The sequence below is a fragment of the Callorhinchus milii genome, unplaced genomic scaffold (assembly GCF_018977255.1).
Source record: "Callorhinchus milii isolate IMCB2004 unplaced genomic scaffold, IMCB_Cmil_1.0 Scaffold10, whole genome shotgun sequence".
In the NCBI taxonomy this organism is placed as follows: Eukaryota; Metazoa; Chordata; class Chondrichthyes; order Chimaeriformes; family Callorhinchidae; genus Callorhinchus; species Callorhinchus milii.
Window position 1 is genome coordinate 8,654,685 of NW_024704751.1, and position 26,732 is coordinate 8,681,416.

Genomic DNA, 26,732 nt, shown 5'->3' on the forward strand with positions numbered 1-26,732 from the left:
TAATCGTTGCATTTGTTATAGCTTCAAGACTGAGGTGGATAGCTATTTGTTAGGTCAGGGTATAAAGGGGTATGGGGCAAGCGGGGGTAATTGGACGTGAGGTACAGATCAGCCATGATCTTATTGAAGGGAAGAACAGGCTCAAGGGACTGAATGGCCTCCTCTTGTTTCTATGTATAGCGCCTTATCATGTCGTTGAGACGTCGCAAAGCGCTTCAGAGAACGTGAAGTGGACTGACTGTGTAATTTGTGGCACACCTTTCAAGTCAGGAGGTATCTGTTTTTACAGGATTTACAGTATAGAGCAGCGACTATGTTGTTGGGCTGGATTTGGTTCTGCTCTCATGTCCTCCACGCAAGAAAAACCCGCTGAGCTGTGCTGTTGAACCTCGCTGGTGAAGAATGGCTTTGTCAGCACGTCTGGGGCTAGGGCTACCTTTGGAAGATGGGCAAGAGGAACAAAGTTGAATAAAATATTTGCTTTCTCACCCCAGGAAAATTGGACAATAAAGTCTCTCAGTAATCAAATAAACTAATGAGAAAGCTGGTCTCCTGACTGGAGGATACGGTGCAATAGAGTGTGGCTCCTTTCACCTCTGCGACTTCCTTGAATAAGTCTCCACAAGCCATCATTTCCCAGGTGATTTTATTGGCTAGGTATATTATAAACATACATTACACTACATGCTACAGAAAATAAAAGGTGGATTTCAATCATCGTGGAGGATATAGTATTATAGATGGCACATCTCTTCATATTAACACAATGGATTCATACTTCCACAATAATAATCCTGATTTCACTCCTCCGTCAGCACACGAACAGGACACGATACAATTACAAAAATAGCCTCTTGAATAGTGACTTGCATTTACTGTGAGGGAGACGGATGTTAAAAGTCACGGGTTCAACCTTCCCTTTATAAAAGAAAAACAAAACCAAATAGTTTTTTTTCCCCTGTTCAATCTTCCTCCCTCCTCTCACGAAGGCACTGCTGGAGCCCAGGCCCTCCACTAACCTCTGGCTGTAGCTATCCTCGGTGAGTGAGGTTGCTGGACAGTGAGTGTCGGCTAGCTATTCAAACAGACACGAAGGGTACCACAGCCTGGCATCATCCCAGCTCCATTCACAAACATTTTCCAGCAGTGAACAGGAGCAAGCTCCCCTTTGGTTTCTCCCTCCTCTCTGTAGAGGCACCAAGCTCCATTGTAGAGACCCTCCTGATCCCCGGGATTGAATCGGGTACCTTCCTCGTCTGTGGTCCTTACCCCCTTGCAGTATTCCTTGCCCACAAAGCTAGACATTCATTCCCCTTCCCGAGAAATAGGAATGTTCACTGTTTTCAGGAATTCAGAGTGGCTTGGGGTAGAGGAATGTTTAAGCGTAGGGATGGGGTAGAGGAATGTTAAGTGTAGGGATGGAAAAGCGTACACTTGTTGAACACCCAGAACCGTTAGTGGCTGTGCTCAGTTTGAAAGTGCAAGGTTACGTCCCAAAAACAAAGACGGACTTTTTCAGGCTCACGATTACTTTTAACGACACAGAAACAGAAATGAGACACCAGCAAGGCCATCCAGAAGAATGGTCTTGTTAACACATTATTTAGTAGCAGCTGATTTCTGTACCCCCATCAAACTGAAGCATCATATCCATGCTCGCACTCTATTCGGAAAGTACCGTATCATTTAAATTTAGTGTCAAAAGTTGCAACCAGTCTTCTGATTTTAAGCCCTTTACAGAACAAGACTAAATCACCAGCTTCATTTTGATTTTACTGTATGTTCACTGTGATTCTTTATGGAAAAAAGGCATAATTTTTCTTAAAAAATGCGATAAAATTGAAGAAATCTTTGTTTGCATCGAAGTACTGAGAACAAATTGGATTTTAATATTATTGAGACTGAGTGGCACACAGGAGCAGATCCTGCAACATTAAGTTGACCCATAAATGTTTCAGCAGTGTGCGAACACCGAGATCTTTCTCATAGTCACGAAACTTAAACCTTTTCCAACCTGAGCACTTTACAAGCAAGCTGTCGAGATATGGACAGATCGCTTGTGCAATACTCAAGACATTATCCCACAAAGCTGTCCCTACCCTTGCGCCAAATGATAGATCTCAGTATTTTCCTCACATTCAAATCTCTGCCAAGTGTTCTGACCACAAACTGCTGCATTGCAGAGAAATTCAGCTTGTTTTTGTCCACGTGAGTGCTGGATTTCCTCCTTTCTTCTGCTGACAATAGTGCCGTGAGTTCCCTGGGGAACAGACAATATTGCTAATGCAATTTCTTCTCAACCCGTCACATGGGCCAAGACACTTGGCAGAGAACTTTGTGCGCAAAGGGCTATTTTAGATATAGGTCGGAATGTTTTTTCTCTTCTCTTTAACCCACCCCACCCCTCTCCTTTGTAATCATCAACCCTGCCCCGCGCCCCCACAGCCCCCGAACCTTCCCCTGTCTGGTCAGTTTTCGATTTTCACTGAGACAAATTCGCAGATTCATTTCAAAGAACGTGCGTGAAAGTTGATTCTGAGCAATCCACGTGCAAGCAAGCAACCAAACTTCGGATTCAACCAATACGCATCGATGCGGTCGGCCATTCATTCACTGGTAGGGCGGCAAGTAAGAGAAATTTCAAATACCGAATCAAATAGAGGGCAACGCTGTGCAAAGCCACACAAGTTCTAATCCCCTACTGCCGAGCTTGCGATCCGAAGGAAGCTTCTGCTGGGAGGTGGTGGGAGATCGAGGGAGGGAGAGAAGTGATCAAGTCATTGGGGCTTTCTCCTAGCAGCCAGTCAACTGCAGCATGAGGAAATGGGCCCCCACCCACCACTCTCAGCTACAATAAATTGCATTTACACAGCGCCTTTCACGTCGGGAGGATGCCCAAAGGCGTTGGGACAGTCCGGGATATGGACACTGGGTACTGGAAGGAGCGACCTTGTTCTGCTGCTGGAGGTATTCTCTACACTCCCATTGCACCTAGTACACCGTCCAGACCAATCAATGGGAAATTATTCAGTGCAGTGAGTGACTTCTGGTACCCAAAGCTCTTCGCCGATCCAGGACTGAAGTGCATTTGGTGTAGATGGGCGTCAAAGCTTTACGGTAAGAGCTAATCACAGCCAGCGCAAAAGACCGAGTCAGCAGCAGCAAACGCATTGTATTTTGGAATCACCCCCATTCCAGAGTGTGGCCATCAAAACAGGAAATCAGGATTCCACTGTATCAACAGCTATTGATACAACAGAGAGAAAAAAAAGGGGACATCACAAGATCTTGATACAAGGAGCTACTGCTACAGGGACGTGATTTTCGGAACTCCAGCGACCTTGCCCCGGATTCCTCACGTCAGATTATAATCCCCAATTTGCTTCTAAAAACGCCAATTGCGCTGGGACGAGTCCGTAGACACAAGGGAATCTCTATTAGACGGCATTGGCTGGAGGTTCAACTGTAGCCGACGTCAAAGCTGAATCCGGTCATGTCTACACTAGCATCGAACAGACGTGCCCGGAGAGTAATAAAGGAGCAGCATTTTTATTTGATTCCTACCCATCCCCACTCCGATTCTCAGGCCAATTGTACTACCACAATGGCTGACATCAGCTAACCTACCATAAAGCTGGGATGTTCCTGGCTGAAAAGCACAGTGTGCGAATGCACTCTACTACTGAGCCACCGAGGCAGATGCATTATGCTTTTCTAATCCCACCTCCTATTACAAAGTCATCTGATGCTGCACTTTTTCAGTTGCTGCTCAACAGTGTTCGTGTCGCTGTGGACCTGGAGATCGCTAACTCGTCTTTTCAAGATTGTAAAAAACATTGCAAAAAAAAAGCATGAGAACTATAGATTAAAAGTCTGTGCCGTCTACCTTCAGAACACAACAGTACACATGAACTGTATCTGGTCAAAGTAGTGTTTCAGAATCCGATTTAAGACTTTGCTTTTCAGGTAAACTATCCGATAAACAGAATGATTATTTATGTGCATTACAGAAATATATGGACAGCAGTCAGCTGTCAGTGCCGTGTACAGAAGTGCCGAGTACAGTAAAAACTGCGACAAAATGATTGGAATACATTAAAAAAATTAATAAGTCAGAAATAGAAACTAGCCAGTAATCTCCACAAGAACCACTGATAATGTCACAACAAAATAATACACATGGCAAACTACTTGAAATTGTTCCGTTTATTAGCTGTGCAAATCACACGGTAGTGGTTGAAAAAATTACAAAAAGCTTAATTGGAGCAAGCTGGGGCTTGCTTGTGTGTTTAGTGTTTTTGCACAGTGTAGTGTCATCACACTGAGAACAAGCCCAGACTTCCACATCTACTTTAATCATCTCTAGAATTCACATAATGCTCGAATACAATACTCGATTGGCACCAATTAAAGGTCATTAATTCTTCAAGTGTCAATCAAGTTGGGATATCAACAGGATTCCCTTCAAATATGATCAGAAGAGGCTGCTGTTAACACAAAATCATGCCCGGTATCTGTGTTTGCATAGATTTGGGATTGATACTTTTCTTTTACACAGACTACACACTTTCAAATACTGTCAGTATCGTTTGATCTGGGTAAGCTGAGCAATGCCAGGGAGCAGGATTTCAATGGTTCAAATCATCTCTATTCCTTCCTGCCCAATTTCTCGTTTTTCTTTTTAACATACGTGATTATTCTTCTCATCTCCCTCCCTGTTCAATATTAGTTAGGCAAATACAAGCTCTAAACTAAAGTGTTTACACAACTCACTGAATGGCAGGAACTCAACTTTACGTAAAAAGTATTTCCAAACCAACTCAAAGAGAAGTTTTCTCTTCTGAACAGTAATGAAACCCAACCAATGACCCACTAAATGGCTAAGTGTGTGGCAGAAGTGACACTGGATCACCAGCAAAGAAAGCTCAGCAATGAAATTCCATCAGTCACACATGCATCTGTTGTGTGTCTTTAAACTGTGCATTGCACAGTGACAATATTCCAGACTGATGTCATTTAAAAAAAAACACTTAGCTGAATTAGCACAGTTCGAGGTGAGAATTAGTGATAATTAATCTTTTAACCGTTTATTGACTAGAAAGACAGGTCTACATCTCACTTGCCTCGAGTTTCGTGTGCTGAGCTGAGCAGATCAGTCACTGATCCTACAGACAGTTTAAAGAGCAAGCAGTTAAAGCAGACACCGTATTTTAATCCCTTGGGAATGTAAACATCTAATAAGCAGTTATGTTATGAAATCTATTTGGACAACCAGGCTAATCGCTGCATCTAATGGATGATCTGTGAGCATGACGCACCAGCTTAATCTGGGCCTGTGGTGCAATTTCTCTGTACAGGGTCTTCACCAAACAGTTTCATTATCAAGACATTCGATATTAAACCCGGGACAATATTTTGCCAGCCCACAGGTGAGATATAGGCCAGGTTACTTTCACACACATCCCAGTAGCAAAAAACAGAACTGGACTGATGCGGGCTATAATCTGGGAGGGGTGGTCTTTCCTATTGAGAGGTCAGCATAGACCTTGGGGAGGAGGGGGTGCAAAAATATTTGACTTTTAAAACAAATTCTTGCATTGTCTATTTGCCAACTTTAAGGACAGTCCATGATTCTGAGCAAAGCTGCACATTACAGTGGAATATCCACCAAGATTGCAGTGCGCCAATGATGCTACATCATAGCTCTAAGCCACTAATGATTTTCTTTCCTGGTTTCACTTGCTGTGGCTACTTGCAGCTAAACTTGCTCTCTGGTTGATAAAGTGAAACACGAATCTCAAAATTGGTTTTGATGGGGCCTTGCCATTAATTCAAATCCTGAGCCACAGACACCAGCAGCCAGCTAATAAGAATAGAGTTCAGCATTTACAACAGCTTTAATGAATAGAGAACCATCTACATGAAGAGAAGAGGATGCCATAGCTTCAGATATAGCTGCAGAAAAGGGAGCTTTTTCCAGGGTCACAAAAAAACAAGCATCAGCTGAGCATGGCGTAGCACTGAGCCGCACAGAAAAGGTGAGCTGAGTTGGGTCAGGTTTGGCTTGAGATGTTTCCTCTTCGAAGCCAGAACGAAAGCCTGAATTCTAATGCTTATCCCGTTGAATAAACAAATTGCAAACACAACAATCCCAGGCATCAACATTTCAACACTTTCGAATTGTAAACCGTGATTGGTAGATGGTGCCAATAGGAAGGCAGAGGGAGTCGGTCACGATTCAATACATGATGATTAAAATACTGATCAGCATATAGATGATTACACACCTAGGGTCATTGTTAAGAGGAAGGTAATCCATACAATCACCAACAAAAAACTAAAGGTCCAAAACACTAACTGGCTGGAAATACTCATTGCTTAAGATTACGAGGTGATGAAAAATATAAAGCCATGTGCCCAGTTCACATTATCAGTGCCTTTAACCCACCACAGATTCCTACCCTGATTTCATACAGCATTGTGTGGCCTTCTGCAGCGATTCTCAATCAGCTCTTCTCTAAACTGGTGAAAGATCAATTTTTTTTTATTTTGGCAGTTAAATTATTTGGGCACGCTCAAAAACACTGCACATGCCAAGTTAAAACTGTATTATACGTAAAAAAGACCTTCACCACACCCCGCCTCTCCCCCACCAGCTTTGAACAGCTCAAGTTAGTGATTATTTTAATGATCATTGCTGACCTTTGGTACGTAAAGCAACACTTGTGCTTTGACATGGAATCTGTCTGTCGTCCTGCAGGCACACGTTTAGAAAGCTGTAACTGCCAACAGAAGGGAGATGCAACCAGTTAAAGTGCTCTCCACTCAAGGAGTTTATATCTGGCACAGAGCAAATTGTGTTCACTCACAACAGCACTAATCCCATTACATTTAAAATTCTCACACACTGTTTTGTCAAATCAATACCATCATGTTCAGCGCTGTCAGATAGAACCAATGGTATCCTTACACCCTCCTTTACATCTATAGTGTTTTAAAAAAAAAGCAATGAATGAAACTGCAGCCGTCAAACACTAGGCCCAAACAATTAATTGATACCGCGTGCAACAGAGCGGGGAACAGAAAGCCATCGACACTTCTGACCAGAGGCGAGCTAACATTACAAGACACCCATTCAGGAATTAACAGGTTACAGTTAATGTTTGGCACAATCAGTTACACTGATCTATACTGTAGTTACTATTCTAGCCCCTCCCCAATCTGTTGCATGCAGTCTTGGCGCTTTTCTGGGGGCACCGATTTATATATACAGGTGATGACGAGTGGAGCGAAAGGATACCACAGGTTCCAACTTGTATTTTACTTGCATAAAAGTGTGCTGTTATTGACATTGTGCCCAAAGGTAAGTGCAGGGGGACAACAACAATCCAGTTTCCACATGGCGAACAAAAATTTTGGTTTCAAACAGCCAAGATACAATTATAATCACAATGCTGTTCGAACACTGATTATTTTTTTTAAAAGCTAATTGGACCCTATCGATTAAAGGAATGATCTTTCTCCCTCTCAACTAGGAGTCTTCTCCAAAGGCCAGCAAAAGCTGAAGCAATCCCCATGGACGACTTGATCATTTCCTCTTCCGGCTCTTTTTTCATTTCCACATGAGTTGTCTTGGAGTGTGGTGAGTCAAGGTGTATTCTGCACCTTGTTGTACGTACCCAAATACTGGGACTAAAGTCATCATTTAGCAATTCTAGAACAATAAATACATCCACGTTCTTATTGTAGGTTACAGTTCTAAATCAGAGCAAAGAAAATACAGAATTAATCGCATTGGGAGTTTGAAAATCAAATGTACAGGATTGGGATAAATCAAAAAAATCAGAGCTGGACCTTGCAAAGAAAATGTTTAAAATTAAAAGTTAAAGTGAAGATAACTAGGTTACAATCTAACTGTGTTGTATGTTGTAAATAACATGAATAAGAGATTAAGACAACTAGAGATTACAGGCCAGTTCACAACAACACTTCAGAGCACTTGCTGTTCCATTGGATCTCTCGAACAGGTGGCATCAATCGTGAAAAAACACACACACGTTTTAACAAGGGAGCACCTTTGGTTGGAAACAAAGGAAAACTGGATTCTCTCACTTCTGGTCCCCATCTGGCAGTTTAAGATCCTGACAGACTCGATGAGCAAACTAGGAATTACCCCAAGGTGTAGCGAGGCTAGTGCCAGGAGAACTTTAATCTCACGTCTATTACATCGGAATCGCTTGTGTACAGAATACTCAATCCGCTGGTGTGAGACTATACACCACCATGGGAAGAAGTGAATATTACATGTGTCCTTCTTACCCACCAGTAATAGTTTAATCCAGCATTAACTGGCAGTGAACATAATTTGAAACCTTTGCGTCCCCTTTGTTTTCTTGTAGTGTTTCTGTTCTTAGTGTTTTGTTTTCCAGCAATGCCAGAGAGCTTCAGAATAGACACTGCTGGAGGGGAGAGGGGTTTATATAAAGACTTGGCATTTTTCAGTTTTTGAGAAAGTTATCATTTGAGAGAAGGCTGCAATCACAACCAATCCGAGGTTAAATTGGCTGAAAGGTGAAAATGAAACCCCCCTCACCCCTAAGATTCTCTCAGTATAGTGTTCTTGTCAAAACCGTGTTGAATTACTTTACATGCATTAACGCTGAAGGTCACTCACTCATTGTCGAGATACCATGTCAGCCCATACACAAAATTAAATTGTCTCTAAAGATTACAATTAAAAAAATTCTCCTGATTGCTAAATATGATTCACTGAGGCCATTGAAAGTACAGTATTAAGCTTATTAAAGCACCTGCAATCAGGTCAATTTGGGCCCAAACCGGTAGCAAATGTTCCCCCATTCAGTAGTGTTTAGTAGTTACAACTGAGACCTGCCAAGTTTGTGTACGTGTGTGTAATGAGGAGTGTGATGGATTAAACCCGTTCACTTTTTAAATACACATACACGTTCTAGTAGGCACAGCTTAACCAATCAGAATGCTGGCGTGGTTGTCAACTTAGGTAACGAGGCAACATTTTCAATGATGACACTGGAAGGAAAAAAAAACTGATAGACAAGGCTGCACACACGAGGTGCGCATCGTGTTCGACACACAAGCTAAAGGTTGATTTAGAGATCAGCGGCAGCACTGAACACCACACGTCATCAATATCCTCCTCTCCAATCCATACACTGCAGACACAAAGAGGGCTTTCTTTTGATGAGTCAAAAATGATCTTACAGGGCTAGTGTAAACATCAATGGGTCAGTTTGGGGAAATAAACAGCCAAGGAAAGCTTGCTCCCATCCATAATTCAAATCACTATTTTCTTCTGTTTTTAAAAACAAACGCACTCAGCTCATGTCCTCCTCGGGGTTCTGTTGGTCCAGGAGCCGAACGTGGGTGAAAGGGAAATGACCCCGCTTGCTGTTGCACTCTCCTTCCCACTGACCACTCACGTTGATCTTTGTTACTTGTACCAGGTCACCTACCTGCAACGAGGGGGAAAAGAACATGTTATAGCGAAAGCCAACATGAAGAACGTGCAACAACCGAGGCTCAGACAAAGGACAAAATCAATCAGGGTGCTCTGTGTCAATTGTCCAATACATTGGGCACAAGTAAAGATAATAATGGAGAGAATCTGAGATTCATATTTTTTCCCATTCATATTTTAGCAGTCTCCAAAATCCAGTGAATCTATGAGAAGTTTGCAGCTTAACAATTTTGGGTTGTCCCAACTATGAAAGGAATATCCTTCACGATCCGTGTGAATTTGAGGAAGTTATCAGCAGAGAAAATTTTATCCTTTTTTTTTGCTAGTTTTACAATGAACTAGAATTGGTCTTCAATCATTTTAACAAATTACAATGGGGTCTCAAGCACTGAAAATGAAATACCACCAAGGCATAGGCCTTTCAAGGTTTCGGGGTGTACGAAAAGAAAAAAAAAGACAGGAAAAAAGGGAAAAGCTTACAGAACAAAACAAAATAAAGGGAGACGTGGGGTTAAAGTCAAATCTTTTTGGTAATTGCACTAGCAATTATGTTGTCAAAATCAGGTAAACAACATCAGGAAGTGGAATGCTTACTGTTCTGCCTCCTCCAGAGATCGGTTACATTATGAAGTTAGATTAAATTTGCCAGCTCTCTCTCTCTCTCTTCCTGCCTTGTAATTCTAATACTTGACGAGTACACAATGTTTCAAAAGTATTGGGATTGGGTAGAATACAACTTTACAAGCCTTCAAAACATTACTGAAAACATCACATGCCGCTTTCATGTCACCTTAGGTACCAGTTACCCATCACAATCATTTAGCATTCAGCAATGATATTGGAGTAGCAGATCCTTCAGTTTAGCTCTGCTTCACTCTACCAAATCCACAGAAATGTTCGGCTTTGCTGTAGCTTGTAGAAAGTACCACTGATCTCTCAGCGTTACTGAGCTGTAGCCTGACACAATCAGCACAAAACAGGCTGTTGCTGGACCCTGGAAGAGATTCTGTCAAGGGACTGGCATCAATCCAAACCTAACTTCTGAATTAAGATTTAAACAAGAGCAAGGTTTCTTTTTCCACAACACAGACTAAATTAGAGTTAACAGCCAACTCTTAGAATTCACAACAGCCATAATGAGAGTCAATGGCACATTCACTGGCATGTGGGAAGACGAAAGATTTCAGTCATTCACAAGAAGGGAAAGAACCTGTTGAACTGTGCCTCACACATCTCTGCCAAACTGTAATGCTGCATATTCTGGCCTCGTCTAAATAAACTACTGTAATCGCCAACCAGGCGTACAGAGACTGCCTTGCCTGCAGAAGACATTCACTCTATGTCAGAAGTCTTCTCTATATCCTGTACCACAATAGTGTATTGTATAAACTGATTATCCCTGGCTGTGGAAAAGCGTCTGACAAACTGGAGTGGAACCACCCGATGCATGTGCTGAAGGAAATGAATTCTGGCAAAGCTTCGTCAAACGGTCATCCTCCTCTAGTCAAGCTCACTGTGCAATGTTCTCCAAGTATTGTATCAACCTCCAACAGAACTAAAAGATTTGAAACATATAATTGCACAAATCCACTAAATATTTCTCTTTCCCCTTGCATTCGATCCCTGAGGCAAATATTACCAGCAGTTATCAGTTGGCTACTTGGCTGCACTCTCCCCTCAGTCTTAATGGCGCGAGTTCAAACTCCACTTGGTACTATAGCATGTCTGGATGATTCAAAAACTTATTAAACGAGGAGGAAAGAATTCTCTCACGATTGCAGTCTTGATTGCAAATTAACTTTAGGGTCAGTGGCTTGAATGAAGCAATCTAAAAGTCGTATGACTCATTATGAGCAGGAGCCGCTGAGGTCTGATGACCAAGAGCAGACTAACATTCTTTCAGGCAAAGGAGTCAGACATTAGAAATTCGACAGGTTCAGACTACTGCATCAGGTCAGCGTTTATATTTTATAATTGGTGCCTTCCTCACCTGAGAAAATACTGTGCACCGTCTCATCGCTGACAGCCACAGATATCTAAAGAGTGACTCACTTCAGAAGAGAAGGAAATGTTATCATCACGGCAACACCCTACATCTCCCAGAGGAAATTTCAACACAAGTCCAAATGTTAAACTTTTCTTAAGATTTACCCCAAATGTCATCCCTTTTTAAAAAAAAATCAAAGCAGAACAAACAATGATTAACATGAACACCTATTTGTTTGTCTACGTCTTTCCCTCTTCGTGTTACTGTTTCAAGAGCAAATACAGACTGAATCCCACATGTGTATATTGGAATAGTTCCTCAAGTGAGCCAGCTGATAATAATAATAATAATCCTTGCATTTGATAACTGCTCCCTCAATCCCAACACCTTGCCCCCTCTCTCCCCTCTTTCAAGTCCTGCCTGAAAACTTTCCTCTTCGACCGTGCTTATGGCTACCTCCCCCTCCCTCCAGCTTGAAGTCAGGCTCCGCCACCGTTAAGCGCTCTGAGACATTACCCTATGCAGAGGGCACTGTATAAGTGCAAATTGTTGTTGTTTGGTTATGGAGCCTGTCAGTTAGCTCTTAAATCACCTGCCAACTTTATGCTGAATCACACCGAGGTTTCAACAATCACCAGTGACGTGAATTCGGTTTCTTCACAGTTAAGCTTATGGCGGCACTCCCTAACAACTTAGCAGTGATCACTCTTCAAACAAATAAAAGCTAAACATTAACAGAAGTGGGCATGGCAAAATGTGAATCAATAGTTGTTTTTATAATCGTTGGATTTCAAAGAGATCCGGTGGTAAACATTTTACAAACTACAGATCAAACCATACAGTTGAGTGGATCCAAGTAAGCTTTGGTTCATCCGGGTTTTTCGAAGCAACCTGCACCTGTTTTTTCCAAGCTGTTAGCTTGGCTCAGTTGTTGATATCGTGGCTCTCAGAAGGAAGGTTGTAGGCTAAAGCTCCCCACTGACCCATGGCTCCCAAAACAGCTGTAATGCGCAGTCAAACACCCAATTTTCAGGAGCGGACAGTGGATAACACACACAGCATCCTCACATGGTTTGAGCCCTGATCATGCTCGCAGCAGAGGTACTGCATAGAATTAGGGTACTTCCTTCCAGTGGGCAGAAATGTGTACATGATGCGTCCCCCTAATTGCTCTATTGCTGCTTCATGAAGAGCCTTGAGATCTGGCAGCAGAGCACCTGCCTGGTATTCGATGGGAAAATATACAGGAAACTGGGACGAAGGCAAGGGATTCAGAGGAAGCTTTTATTTTGAAAAAGTAATCAATTAACTAGTCCTTCCTGTAAATGATTTTCTTCCCTAATCCACTCTCCCAAAGTAAAAATTCAATTCTGAAAACAAGAGTGTAACTATAAAAGAGCTGCAACTCCCATTCATGTGACAACCGGATTTGGGTGAGATTACATCAGTGACCATGTTGCAGGCTATCAATATCCAAACTGGAACCTTTCCAAACAGATTTCAGAGCAATCTTATGGCTTCAACCCTGAGCGCAAGAAACTCGTATTATTCATTTCCCGGCTGTCAGGAAACACAACAGAAGCATAAGCACTACCCTGGAAGGGTCTCTGCACAGATATTCATGTAAAGGTTCAGTAAACCTTCTCAAATTCCCTTTTGGAATTCTCTAGGTGATATGAACCGCTTTCTCCATCATGGGCAGGCAGGAAAGGAGGGTATCTAAAAACACAAGTAATAGGAGAATCTGATTTATAATCAGGGCTCCCACTGGACACTATGGTACACCAGTGAATGCTATAGTGAGTGTAGCTTACAAAATGTGTTTATACATTTTGTCTAATAACGTGGAGCCATAAATACTACATGAACATTATGGTGCAATAGAGTTAGAGACTCAATCTGCTAAATTTAGTTTCATTGCCATCCCCCAGACTAATTAAAAATGTATTTTGAACCAGAATACTATAGGGTTTTGAGGTCAATTCCTCATTTGTGTAATCCTATGGGATTTGTGTTGAAAAATTCAAACTCCCAGTTGGACTGAACCCTGTGACACACTCTCAGCAGCTCACACTTAGCTGTCAGTTTGTCAATGACACCTCGAATTTCTCGCAGCTGTTTTTGGATTGGCAAATTATATTGAAAACAATATTGGTAGTAGTGAGATTTTAGTCTACGTGGGTGGCATGGTGCATTTATATTACAACATGTATTTGTGCATATTCTGGCTACACAAAGAGCTCCAGGTCTCTGCTTAAAGAGGTGGGAATTTCTTACCCATTTTATTCAACAAGCAAGAGGCAAGAATCTGTTTCCCTTCCCCCAGACTAACTGGAGGGGACAGTTAGTCAGGATACAATTCTGCCCGATTGCTATTGTGCAGCCCCCGATGGAATATGTCTATATGGAGCCAACACAGTTCTATGACTAAAACGTGAATAGCAACTTGTGGAAGGGATCAGAGAGTTGCTGGCACGAGTCACTGCTTTCAAATGGAGGAGAGAACATTCAAAAAGGCAGAGAGTCCTTTTGAAAAAGCTAAAGAATTAGAACATTGTTTTGTACTTTGTACAAAGTCAGGGCAGCATTGTCAGGGGAGTATGGAGAGAAGGGAGAGAAGAGAAAATGCTTGCTGTGAAGAGGGAATAACTAAGCCCCATGGTGCAGGCATTTGAATTGATGTGCACAGTTGAAACAATAGCAGCATTTTCAGGAGCAACAGAAATGTAAAACTAATACAGTAGAATGCACCTTTACTTCTCATTTAAGATTGATTTGACACTTATGCAGTCATACTGAGGAGCAAGAACAAAGAAGGACTCCAACCTGGAGAGTCACCAGCCATCATGAGTAAATTACATCAAGATGTCAATTTTTTTTAGCATTGCAATTTTAGGGGAGGATAAAGTGGGTTTTATAATATTCGCTCTTTAAAATGAAAACCCACAGCAGCTCACATATCTCATATTCCTCATTTTTTAAACAAAGTTGCATGAATAAATATATCTTTAAAACTGAAAATATAAGAAAATAACATACACTACCATTATTTATTTAAAATGCTCTCTTCTAAACCAATGAGTAATTTTGTCTCCCTTTATAATATTTCATTGTTTGGAAATTGGCTGCCATGTTTCTCCCACAAAATATACAGTTAGTCCACTTTACAATATATTTTGAAGTGCTTTGAGACATCTGACGACTTGATAAAGCACTATATCAAATGCAAGGATTATTATTATTAATGACAAACCATTAGTACATTTTTAGACTAAACTGAGAAAAAAAAAAGACATTCGAACTCTGACATTGGGAAAATAAATTAAGTTTGGGTGGGAAAGAAGGCGAAACAAGATGAATTCAATCACAATTCTGAATTTACACAAAAGCAACAATATCGAATCGTCTAAAGGATGTGTTGTTTCAAAATTGTATGGTATGAAATTACTTGCTTCATACCGCTTCCAAAAGTCAACGCAGAATAAACAGCTTCCAGGCACTGAGTGTGGCGTTGTCTAGCAACAGACGCTAACTAAATGTCTGAGGGCGCTCAACAGAAAGCCGCAATATCTAAGGTCACATTTCTAGTAACAGTTGGAAATGAGAGATACATGCTAGCATTTTGCTTGAAGTTTCAACAACATAAAGGGTAGCAGGACAATGCAAACTGATGAATTGTTCCTCCTATACCCTCTGTACTTGGGGAGGAAGCAGGAACGAAGCATTCAAGAGCATAAACAAAGCAATTGATTTAGAAGTACCATATATAGAAGCAGTTTCAAAGTAAAACCTGAAGGAGCTCTGCCAACCTCTCAGAAACAGGATACGGAGAAATTATCGATCTGGGTGATGATTTCTAATTTATGGATTTAATCCCCTTTCCTACCCTACCATCTGGACATATCCAACAAGGCCATGTCAATCCGCACATGTAACCCGAAAGCATCATGGTAATTCACGTTCACGGTAAAATTCTGCAATATCATTGAAATGCAAGGCATGTTCTCAGTGTAGAGCCACCAATACAACAAGTCTAACCAATTAAAGAGCGTGAAACAAAACTATTTAAATCTGACCTGCCAATCTGTCCACAACTCTGAGCGTTTTACTTTCTCTCTTATCAAAGGCTATTCCTTGAAGACGCAGCAGGCTTCTTTCTGTTCGTCTGCCTTTGCTGCTTTGAAATGGCCACTAGATACAGACTATGCAGACTCATATTAACCTTGTATGGCACCGAGTGCAGACATTCAACAAAACCTGGAAATTATGGCAGGGAAGCAGTGTCCAAACCCCTATGGTCCACCACATTAATGAATCAACACCTTCACAAATGATTCTTTTAATGTGCAAAACAGTTTTTACCAATTGCCATAACCTAACCGGTCAGTTGATGATAAATGAAATTTCACAACACCTCCTTTTAACATTTGCTTTCAGCAAATTGTTTCCTTTAGGTACTTCCTTAGCTTTAAATACAAGGCTATTTGTAACAGGGAAATATTCAGTTGCGATCAGCAATATGAATTTCAAAGTAATATCTCCTAAATAGGGATTTTCCAGGTAGGCTCAGTCCTAGATATTGCAGACTTGGAAATCTCTGCTGCCCCTCATTGAGCAATCACGGTTTACATAACAAGCGACACTGATTTTTGCTGCGACAATCTATTAAAATAGATTCTTTCTTTGAAGATGTAACTCTGTAATGACAATGAGATTTTGTGCGCATGGCAGTGACTAATGACACTGTTATCATGTAACTAGCCCTTTACGAATTCTGCGTTAATCAACGAATACAATGCCTGGAATGTAACTTAAATTATGCGTCATGCTTGGATCAGTATTATTTTTACATCTGGAAGAAATTTATTTAGAGTCAGCTGTAAAACCCCGGGGTCCATTTTACGTGATCAGACATTTTTCATTCCTTACTTTGTCTAACTTTTCCTCAAGTGGCTTTAACTGTTCCATTTCTCCTGCCTTTTGTTCCTAGTTCTCTCTTCTCCATTGAGAAAGTCGGGAAGAAGATATTGTTTCAGCATTCTGCGGCATAGCTTAAATTCACAAAGTAAGCTGCAGGCCATTTGACAACACACCTACAACAGTAGGTGTAGCCAAATACAAATGTTGCTCCACAAACCACAATATCAGTCCACTAACATTACAGAAAACTGAAAGTATACTAACATGCCAAGTATTACTACAGGTATGTTAGGCACAAAGAATGCTCAGGCCTACAAACATAATGCAAGGTTCACACCAGCACAAGTATCAGAAAATATCCAACCAGGTCAGCAGAACAGTCACTCACACGCATATCAAATTAGATTTAAATCACAATTACCTTGAAAACTGAATGTTTCAGTATCTGTCAGTAGCAAGCATATAATATATATATTATTATAACTCTGGGAGACCTACTTACGAATTTATTTAGGAGCGCATAGAGTACTGTAGAGTCACTATCTAATCAGTGACGCCATTCAAAGTAGAGGAAAAGCATATAGACCCATCCCTGGGGTTCTGAATATTTTAGTAGAACATTCCAAAAACATTGCTAACCCTTTAACCCTTTATCTGATAACACATTTGTGGATCAGTCAACAACACTGGCCATTTCCATTGTTTAAGATAAATTCGGCACCACCAGGATAGTAATTCCGAAACTTCGAAAGGGGATGATTTGAAAAGAAGCTGCATCACATCCGATGCAGTCTAAACAACGAGAGTAGCTTTCGTGCCTTTAAAGGCCAAACGATTAAAAAAAAAGTCATCACTGTTTCTGATAAGTTATAAAGGGGCCTAACTGAGCCAACAGTGCAAGCGGTTGTTAATCTTGGCAGTTAAAGCATATGTCAGGTCAGCCCCCTGCTCAGTCACTACAAGTAATGATATGTCAATGCAGTTTAAAGAAAACGTATTTAACAAATTAACAGAAATGTCAAAACATTCGAGTATCATGAGGCATTGGATTTTGAGAAAGCAGTTACTCTCAACATACTAAATCTAGTGAGAATAAATAAACCAACAGAAGTAAAAGGAACGGTATAAAGCACATTTCCATCAAGCGGATGTGTAAATTTAAAACGGAAAAGCATTAATCCAAGGCAGCTTCCTTCTGTTCTAAAATTGACTTTTAAACATTGTCAATAAGCAGTGGTGCTTGTCCAATAGTCACATTTCAGAGCAGAGTAATACTACCCACATTTGCTGCTACAACTTTCTATCATCCATTGACTGAGTAATTAGGATGATCAGATTAGATCGCTGGTGACCAATGGAATTGTTACTCATGAAAAAGGACATAATCTGAAATTGTTGCAGCCTTACTCAGAGGGAATACACTGTTCCAGGAAAAAAAGAGAAGCTCCCTTCCTGTGCAATATCTTATTTTGTAATTTAAATTATCCATGAGGTTGCATTCCTCAGCTCTAGAAAAAGCATTTCTCTGTAGCACAACATGTTACTACACGACTTGGCTGCCCAAAGTTTTTCTGGGGACAGTTTTTCCAAAGTTTGCCATGAATCCCATTTCTTAGGATCAAAACCAACAGACACCAAATTGAGTACTCTGAATCAAGCTCGATCTGCAAACAATGCATTCAACAGACAGGCACGCATACGAAACATGAAATCAAAGGACAATCCACAAGTTTACTTTCAGCTGCTGTTTAGTTTACTTTCAGCTGCTGATTGACCTGTTCTGGATTTCCAGCATTTGCAATTGTTCTTGTTTAGTTCCACAAATATCTAAATCTTTGAATCCCAGTTACACTAAAAGTAATTTAGATTTTATTTCAATTATTATCATTCAAAATATTTATTAGCACTCCAACAACTGTAAATTACTGATTAATCTTTGTTATAATTTGATATTAAAACTGCCTCGTTTTGTATTTTTTAAAACAATGGAATGGATCATCTCTAAGCATTATAAATATTGCAAATATAGATGCTGCAAATTATTTTCGTAGCTCCTCGTTTTTCTTTGATACTCCATTAGTCTGGACAGTGTTGGGTGCATTTCTTTCACTCATACCCCCAAATTAGATTCTTTAAAATAAAGAAAACACAGTTTGTTTGCAAACAGGGCAAGGTCCGTTATCGTAAAACTTCTCTAATACAGAAAGCTAAGGAAATCACAACCAGGAGTGTAAGAATCCTTTATGTTCAACGCCTTGGGTCGTCCTCCCAACGTGAAAGGTGCTACATAAATGTAATTTCTTTTTGTTGTTCTGAAATTGCGATTCTTAGCACACAGGACAAGATTTGGACAAAATCAGATTACACTTTTTCCAGCAAAAAGCATCACTGAACTTAGGACCAAATTGACTTTACAACAAGGGGACAAAATATGAGGCATTGCTGGGAAAAGCACAACACCTAATTGCACGTAAATCTGCAGCGTAATACTAGGTTGTCACATTAGGCTCCTGGAATTAGTTTCTAGACATCATTTAAGGTGTCACCTCTTTTTCAACCTGTATATGATTCGCATTAATAATTGCGCCAAGGGTTACAGTAATTGGTGCAATTACTGTAGGTGACCTACAAATGCCAGAATTATAATGCTTAGAGATGCTCCACACCAAAAGGGCGTTGTTACAAACAAAAGCATTCAGTTATTTTCTTTGGTCAAAGTATAATTATATTATACAACGACCCAAGAAAAAGAAAAAGCAAATTAAATATGATGCTGAAATCTTTTGAGATACTTATTTACTCCAATGCCCTGGAATAATTTTGATGTAATTATACTTCAATCATTTTCTGTACATCCAGCTGAGCATGTGGGATCATTCAGGTTAGACCGCTGCCCTGTGTTTTGCTCAGTTTATCCTGGATGGGGCATAAAAGTGTTGTAGAGCCATTCCTCAAAGGATTAAATGGATTGTTTGTCCACAACACGTCAAAGTATACAGTGTATGCGCACAAATTGGTTGGCATGCTTGCCTACAAAATATGCAGCCACTGCACTTTACACCAAGTCCAGTAAAACACTTTGATGCATTCTCCTGATGTGAAAGTCCCTATATCAAATGCAAGGATCATTATTAATTTAGTGCTTGCAGCTTACTCAACTGGGCGGGGTACCGTGATGAACTTAAATCATGTTCTCATCTCTTGTCCGCTTATCGATGCTTTTCAGCAGTGGTTACTGGATGGTGATCAAAAACAGAAACTCCGGTTAATTTGCCTTTCCCTATCCAGCCACACTGAGGACAATTCGTAGCCACCAACTTCTGCCCAGGCAGAGATCAGATAACTCGGCTTCAAACAAAGTTATGTTCGACATGGGTCACTATGGCACCTTTATGTACTGGATCATCAAGAGAGCAATCAATATCAAAAACAATGGACAAAACACAAACACCTCTTTAACCCATCATCCCTTGTCCTCTACCCCATTTTCTCCTTTGTCTTCCTTGTTCTGTCTCCCCCATCTCTGTTAGTCCTTAAAAGCCTCTCCCTCCCAACATGCCCCAGTTCTGACGAAGGGCCGTGGACCCGAAACGTTGACTCACTTTCCTTTCTCCATAGATGCTGCCTTACCTGCTGAGTGTTCCCAGCGACTTCGGTTTTTGTTATCAAAAACAATGGATCAACCTAGTATTGACATATATTCCATGCCATTTCAAAACTTAATATAAAGTATAAAATTAGTACAGGAATACCAAACTCTTTCTTTCCTCCCTCTCCTCCAACCCTGTCATCTTCAGACAATACAACTTGGGCCCTGATCTTATCAGCCTGCCTCAGTTGGCAGCAATCTTGTCTCTGAGTCAGATCATTGTAGGTTTGAATTCAGTATCAGGAACTTTATACTCAATGTCTAGGCTGTCATTTCAGTACGGTGTTGAGGGAGGTGCCATCTTTCAGTTGGGAAGTTAAACCAAGGTCTTAGCTGGCTGTTAATGTGCATATTAAAGAACCTATGACACTATTCCAGAAGTGAAGGAAATTTCTCCTTTTGTGGAGACACTCTGAGTTGGAGTTTCAGAGAATGGAGCAGAACCACTGAAGACCATTGAGAGATTTGAATGCGAGGACAAGAAATTTGAATCGATCCCCTGGCAGAGTCACTGGAACCAAACAATGATAGCCATGATAGGCTTGTGGATCCTGGTGTGGCAGAGGACACAAACTGCAGATTTCTGATGTTTTGGTAAAACAGATTCGCCTCAACTTTCAGTAACAGTCTAATTTATATTAGCAAACTGGATTCTTTACTGCCGAATTGGGGAGTTTGACATTACAGATCTGGAAAGTTACAGATTTTGTTCTAGTTTAACCTGCAGGAGGGGCACAATTGGTTTCAGCAATTCTTGCTAGAAATAGAATATCAGGCAGTGTGGCATCTCCCGGAGGCTTTGGGGAGGGCATACTGGATGCTGACAAGACAGTGCTGTGTGGCACCGCAATGGTCAACATCCTGTAGTCCTGTAGCTCAGTGGTTAGAGCACTCGCTTTGCAAGTGAGAGACCTGAGTTCAATTCCAGGCAGAGGGCCAAACCTCGGGCAAGTTTCCTTACTCCACACAGAGCCTAATAATAATCCCTCCAAAACCAAAAACAATAATAAATTGGTCATTTTCAATCCATGACTATTTGTGGGACATTGCTGTGCGCCATTGGCTGCCGCGTTCGCCCACAAATATACAGTCAATTCACTTTACAGTGTGTTCTGTGAAGCGCTTTGGGACGTCCTCCCGACGTGAAAAGCGCTATATCAAATGCAAGGATTATTATTATCCTTACAACGTTCACACAGCGTGTGAGCTAACAACGCCAGCAGTGTCTGTAGAACTACTCCAACAACACCAAGGCGCTGGACAGCCAGGGATCCGCACCTGAGCTGGTGGTCGGGATCAGGAGGGAGGGCAGCGGTCGGAGGGGTTGACCAAAGGCACGGTTGAAGAGGAGGGTCTTGAGAAGGGTCTCCAGCGCAGACGGGCACCGCCCGGCGTGAAAGGCGCGACACGAAAGCAACCCGTGGATGTGGTCGAGGAGGTCAAAAGGGGGTGGGTGTGGGGGGGGAGGGGAGAAGGAGTGGGGAAGGAGCACCTGGAAGGCCACCACACCTGTCCCCACCGCAGAGACTGCCCACGACCTACCTCCAAGGCCAAGGCCGTCTTGTCGTAGGCATTGGGGACCCGCTTCTGGACCGCCCTGGCGAAGACGGGCCCGTTCTGCAGGTTGGGCAGCGGCGTGACGCTGGGCTGCGCGTAGGGGCCGGGCTCCTGCGGGCCGGCCTGGGGCGGGTGCGGCCCGGGGCCCGAGGCGTGTTCCTGGCCGGGGCCGGCGGCGGCGGCGGCGGCCGGGTGCTGGAGGGCGGCCGGGCTGACCGAGTTGGGCCGGCACTTCTCCACGTAGGGCACGGGGATCATGCCCCGCCGGCCGTCGCCGTTCTCCGCGTTCCACCACTGGTCCTCGGGCTTGTCCAGGATGCGCAGCACGTCCCCCTTCCTGAAGGGCAGGTCCTCCTCGTCGTTGCCGACGAAGTCGAAGAGGGCGCGGACGAAGGCGGCCTCCTCGGCCCGCGCCAGCGAGCCGCCGGCCCGGGAGGCCACCGGCTCGATCAGGGTGGTGGTGTCCAGGTAGTGGATCTTGTAGAACTCCAGCAGGCCGGCCAGGTGCTCGAACTCCTGGTCGCCGATCCGGAAGCGGCCCGGCTGCCGGCTGTTGATGATGTAGTGCGACACCTTGGAGTTCTCGCTCACGCTCAGCACGTAGTCCCCCGGCATGGTGGTGCTGTCCCGCACCAGGAAGGTCCCGTGCCGCTGGCCCTGCAGCAGGCTCACCGCCTCGTCCCGCCTCAGCCGGCCCAGGTACCAACTGCTCCGGTCCTCGGCGTCGAAATTGGCGGCCATTGTCCCTGCTTCCCCCCCCACCTGACCGCCGCCGCCGCCAGCAGCAGTCTCCCCCCACCCGCCCGCCCCGACTCTGCTCTGCTCTTTTGGCGGTCTCCCTTCTCACCGCTTAGGCCTCAGGCCTCCGTGATGAGGCCCTCCCGCGTTTACCTCACAAGTCGCCCCCTCCTCCCTCCCTCCCCAGAGCGAAGCCAATCGATTTATATCGATGTCTCTCTCTCTCTCTCTTCCCCCTCCCGACACCCTCCTTCCCTCCCTCCCTCCTTCCCTCCCGCCCACACACACACACACACACGCTTCTCTCTGTCGGCCCAGAAACTTCACCCACACCGACCGGCTCTGGGGGCAGACCGTCCCCCTCCCCCCCCACACCCACCCACACCCCCCGAAAACGAATGAAATAAATTACAAATAAATATATCTTTTTTTTAAAAAAAAACGGCCGCGATATCTCTCCCTCCGGGAGGGAAGGCGGTGGGGGCGGGGTGGAGGGGGGGGAGGGGGGAAGGTCAGGCAAAGCCGCTGTAATTCTCGCTCCACAAACTCCAAATAAAATGGCGGCGGTTGGGCAGCGGACGGCAAATTAAAAACTTTCGGCCTTGGCCCTCACCCGCCGGAAGTGCGCCACCCGGAGCATGCGCCCGGGCCGCCGCCGCCAGCTCGGCCGCCATCTTGGTGAGGTCCGTGACGCGCGCGCGCACCGCTGGGACGTCGTTTCCATGGAGCTGCTACGTCGCAGATGTAAACTTCCGTAAAGGTGTGCACATGTGTTTGACACAACCTCTTGCTGCTTCCCACCACCCCCCCACTATCACCCCCCAAGCACCCCACCCCCCCCAACACCACCCCCACCACCCCCCCACTACCACCCCCCCACTACCACCCCCCAAGCACCCCACCCCCCCAACACCACCACCCCACCCCCACCACCACCCCACTACCACCCACCAAGCACCCCCCCCCCCCACCAACACCCCCACCCCCCCACTACCACCCCCCAAGCACCACACCCCCACCACACCACCACCCCACCCCACCCCCACCACCCCCCGGAGCAGAGAAGGTTAAGAAGAGATCTTGTAGAGAAGGTTAAGAAGAGATCTTGTAGAGGTGTTCAAAATTATGAGGGCATTTGAGAGGGTGAACAGGAAGAAGCTGTTTCCGCTATCGGGTGGGTCGGTAACCCGAGGACACCGATTTAAGATAGTTGACAAAAGACACAGAGGAGAGATGAGGAGCCTTTTTTTTCATATTGTTCGGATCTGGAATGAATGAAGAGAGAAGTGGGTAGATATTTGAGGAGGACAAATTTGCAAGGCTGTGGGGAGAGAGTGGGATTAATTTGGATAGCTCTTTCAAAGAGCCGGCACGGGCACGATGGGCCGAATGGCCTCCTTCTGTGCTGTATAATTCTATGATTCTATTACCCCCCGGAAAAGCGATCCATCGATCGACGAACAACCGTGGAGCAAGGCAACCTGCCTCACATTTCGCGCCTTTCATGTCAGGTGGACGTCTCAAACTGGCGGGGCACATGGAGCAGGTCGGTGGTGCTGAAGGGAGGGAGTGATCTGGGCAGCAGGAGGCGGCGGAGCTCGGGTGGAGCGAGGCCTTACAGGGAATTGAAAGTGAGGATTTGGATCTTGAATCTGGACCACCATCGCCGAGAGGAAGTCCGGCTTCTCCCGGCCGATTCATCATCTTGGATTTGATGAAGGGGCGAATGAAGGTCCCAGCGATCTGGGAGGGGAGAGGCAGTGGCAGAAGCTAACGATATGGGAAGCAAATTTGCATCAGGAAAAATCGCCCCGAAATCAACGGGGATTGTTACCAAAATAACTTCTTTATACACCAGTGGGCGGCGCTGTGGTACAATCTACACATTTCAGGAGAGAAAAAAAATCTGTGCCTTTTGCAAAGTATAGTATTCTCTGATTGAATCGAAATCGGTTGATTTTTTTTTTGGGGGGTGGGGGGGAAATAATTTGTGAGCTGATTTTTCAATGACCACGACGCTGCGGTGGAAGAGGCAGGGTAATAGTCCCTTCCAAAAACTTTTTTAAAGAAATTGACACTAACCATAAGAGTTTGGTCACTTAATTCGTGACGGTTTGAGGGACGCCGCTGTGCGCAATTGGCTGCCGCGTTTCGCCCCCCCAAAAATATACAGTCAATTCGCTTGATAGCATATTCTGTGAAGCGCCTTGAGACGTCTTAATGATGTGATAAGGCGCTATATCAAGGATTATATCAAGAATTATTACTATTATATGCTACAAACAGCCATGAAGTAAATGGCCAATTGCTTATTTGGCAGATTGTCGGCCAGGACTCTGGGAGAAACTCCCTCTTTTCGAATAGTGTCAATGGGATCTTTCACGTCCACCTGAACAGGTGCACGGGACCTGGGTTTAATATCTCCTCCGCAAGATGGAACCTCTGACATTACAGAGTCAGCCTAGACTCAAAGTGAGCTCAAAGTCCCAACATGGGGACGTGAACCCACACCTGTGTGACTTAGAAGCGAGAGTGCTCCCGACTGAGCCAGGCTGACATTCCATCAGGGGTCACAGGAAACCGTAAACCACCGAGCTCCCCGAGTCAGAGTGGGCCCCCAATGTTGAATGTGAGACTAGAACAGGGCTTTTTTTTTGGTTGAATAATGCGGGGAGAAATGTCAATGCAGACAAGAAAACCTGAGAGTGGGAGGATTTCAAGTGCAAGTCTGGAACCAGGAGCACGAAACGCATCAATTATTTAACGATTCCTATGATCTAACAGAGGGTTTTTCAAAATAATGAATTCATTTGATAGGCCAATGGGAGAGAAACTATTTCTACTGATCGGCAAGTCAGTAACAAGAGGACATGAAATGAAATTTATCATCAGAAGAAAAAAGGAGGCGGAGAGCCTTGAAGAAATTATTTTACACAGAGGGTTGTTATAATGTGGGGAATTGTTGGACGGTCTTATCACGAATAGCAGCCGAAGCCTAGTCTGTAACAGGATTGGAAAGGCAACTGGATTAATTCAGGAGGAAAAATATCATTAAGGGTTATGGGGAGAGAGCACGGGAAAGGGATTTAGGGGAAAGGGATTTAGGGGAAAGGGATTTAGGGGAAAGCTCCAGTGGGGAAGTGAGGACCAGTACAGACATGATGGGTAAAGAGTGGGGTCAAGGGGATTAGAGTTGAGAGCTCCAGTTGGAGAGCGAGCATGAGTATGGACACTAAGCCCAAATGACCTCCTTCTATATTGTAAACTTGCTATTAATTGAACAAGAGAGATCAGCTATGATGTGTGTCCCCATCTCTGCTGAAGACGGGATACAGTTGCTCAGGAACTGGGACTTCTGTCAGGCGTCCTGCCTTCACCTAACCTCTACTCTCGCACCTTTCTCACCATGAGCACCCAATATTGGGAGTCACACCTGAAACCCTGTTAGCCGTGGGTGGGGGTGCGGGGGGGGGGTTGTTGTGGGGGGGGGTGGGGAGTGGAGTGATGTGGGCACATCATTTGAGGCACGGCACCTCTGACCGTGCGGCGCTCCCCCCAGCGATGTGCGGGGATGTCAGAGCCGAAGCTGTGAGCTCAAAGTCCGCGACGTAGGGCTTGAACACACTCCAACCTGCTGACTCTGAGTTGGGAGCGTGACGGATTGAGTCAGATTGTGTTGAGGAAGCTGCCTGACCCCTCTCCACACCCCCCTCCCCCCCCCACCCCCACCGCCCCGGGTGGAGGGGGTGGGTCATGTACAGTGCAAAGCTGAACAACAGCCATTGCTATCCCCATCCACAAAGTTCCCTCCTGTAAATTACACCTTCACCTCCCTCTCGGACAGCTCTCTCTGGGGTTCGGGCTTGAATCATCTCCTTTATATCAAAAAAATGCTGCTTTTCTGCTCTGTACCCTTCGCAGAAGCGAATGGCGGGGAAACGAACCACTAATAATAGTACTATTATTAATGATTTATGACAAATTGCCTTTATACAGCGCATCGCACATCGGAAGACGTCCCAAGGCGCTGGACAGTGAAGGGTTTGCACCCGAGCTGGGGGTCGGAATCAAGAGGGTTGCTCTGCAATTACTGTGCGGTAGGAACAATTCCATTCGTATAGCGCCTTGCACTTCGGGAGGATGTTCCCGAGGCGCCGGAATCATAATAATACCAATTATTATCACAACAATAAATGATACCAATTATTATCACTATAATGATAATAATAATAATAATAATAATGCCAATTCCTCGCCCCCTTATTTTTTCGCCCCAGAAAAACACACACAGTCACTGCACTACAGTTCGCAGTATATCCCCTCCAGGGAGGGAGAGGCAGAGAGTGAGTGAGAGAGTGAGTGAGTGAGAGAGTGCGCATTCCGTC

The 26,732-nt window shown here is 44.0% G+C and overlaps 1 protein-coding gene across 1 annotated transcript; it reads right to left on the bottom strand.

The window, feature by feature from the left end:
- Positions 1 to 629: 629 nt before the first annotated feature.
- Positions 630 to 22,388, bottom strand: crk (v-crk avian sarcoma virus CT10 oncogene homolog). Its single transcript, XM_042338527.1, has 2 exons — positions 21,595 to 22,388; positions 630 to 9,491 (listed from the first exon to the last, which is right to left on the bottom strand). Exons 1-2 carry the CDS (start codon positions 22,348 to 22,350, stop codon positions 9,354 to 9,356), a joined length of 894 nt encoding a protein of 297 aa, XP_042194461.1. The 5' UTR covers positions 22,351 to 22,388; the 3' UTR covers positions 630 to 9,353.
- Positions 22,389 to 26,732: the final 4,344 nt, after the last annotated feature.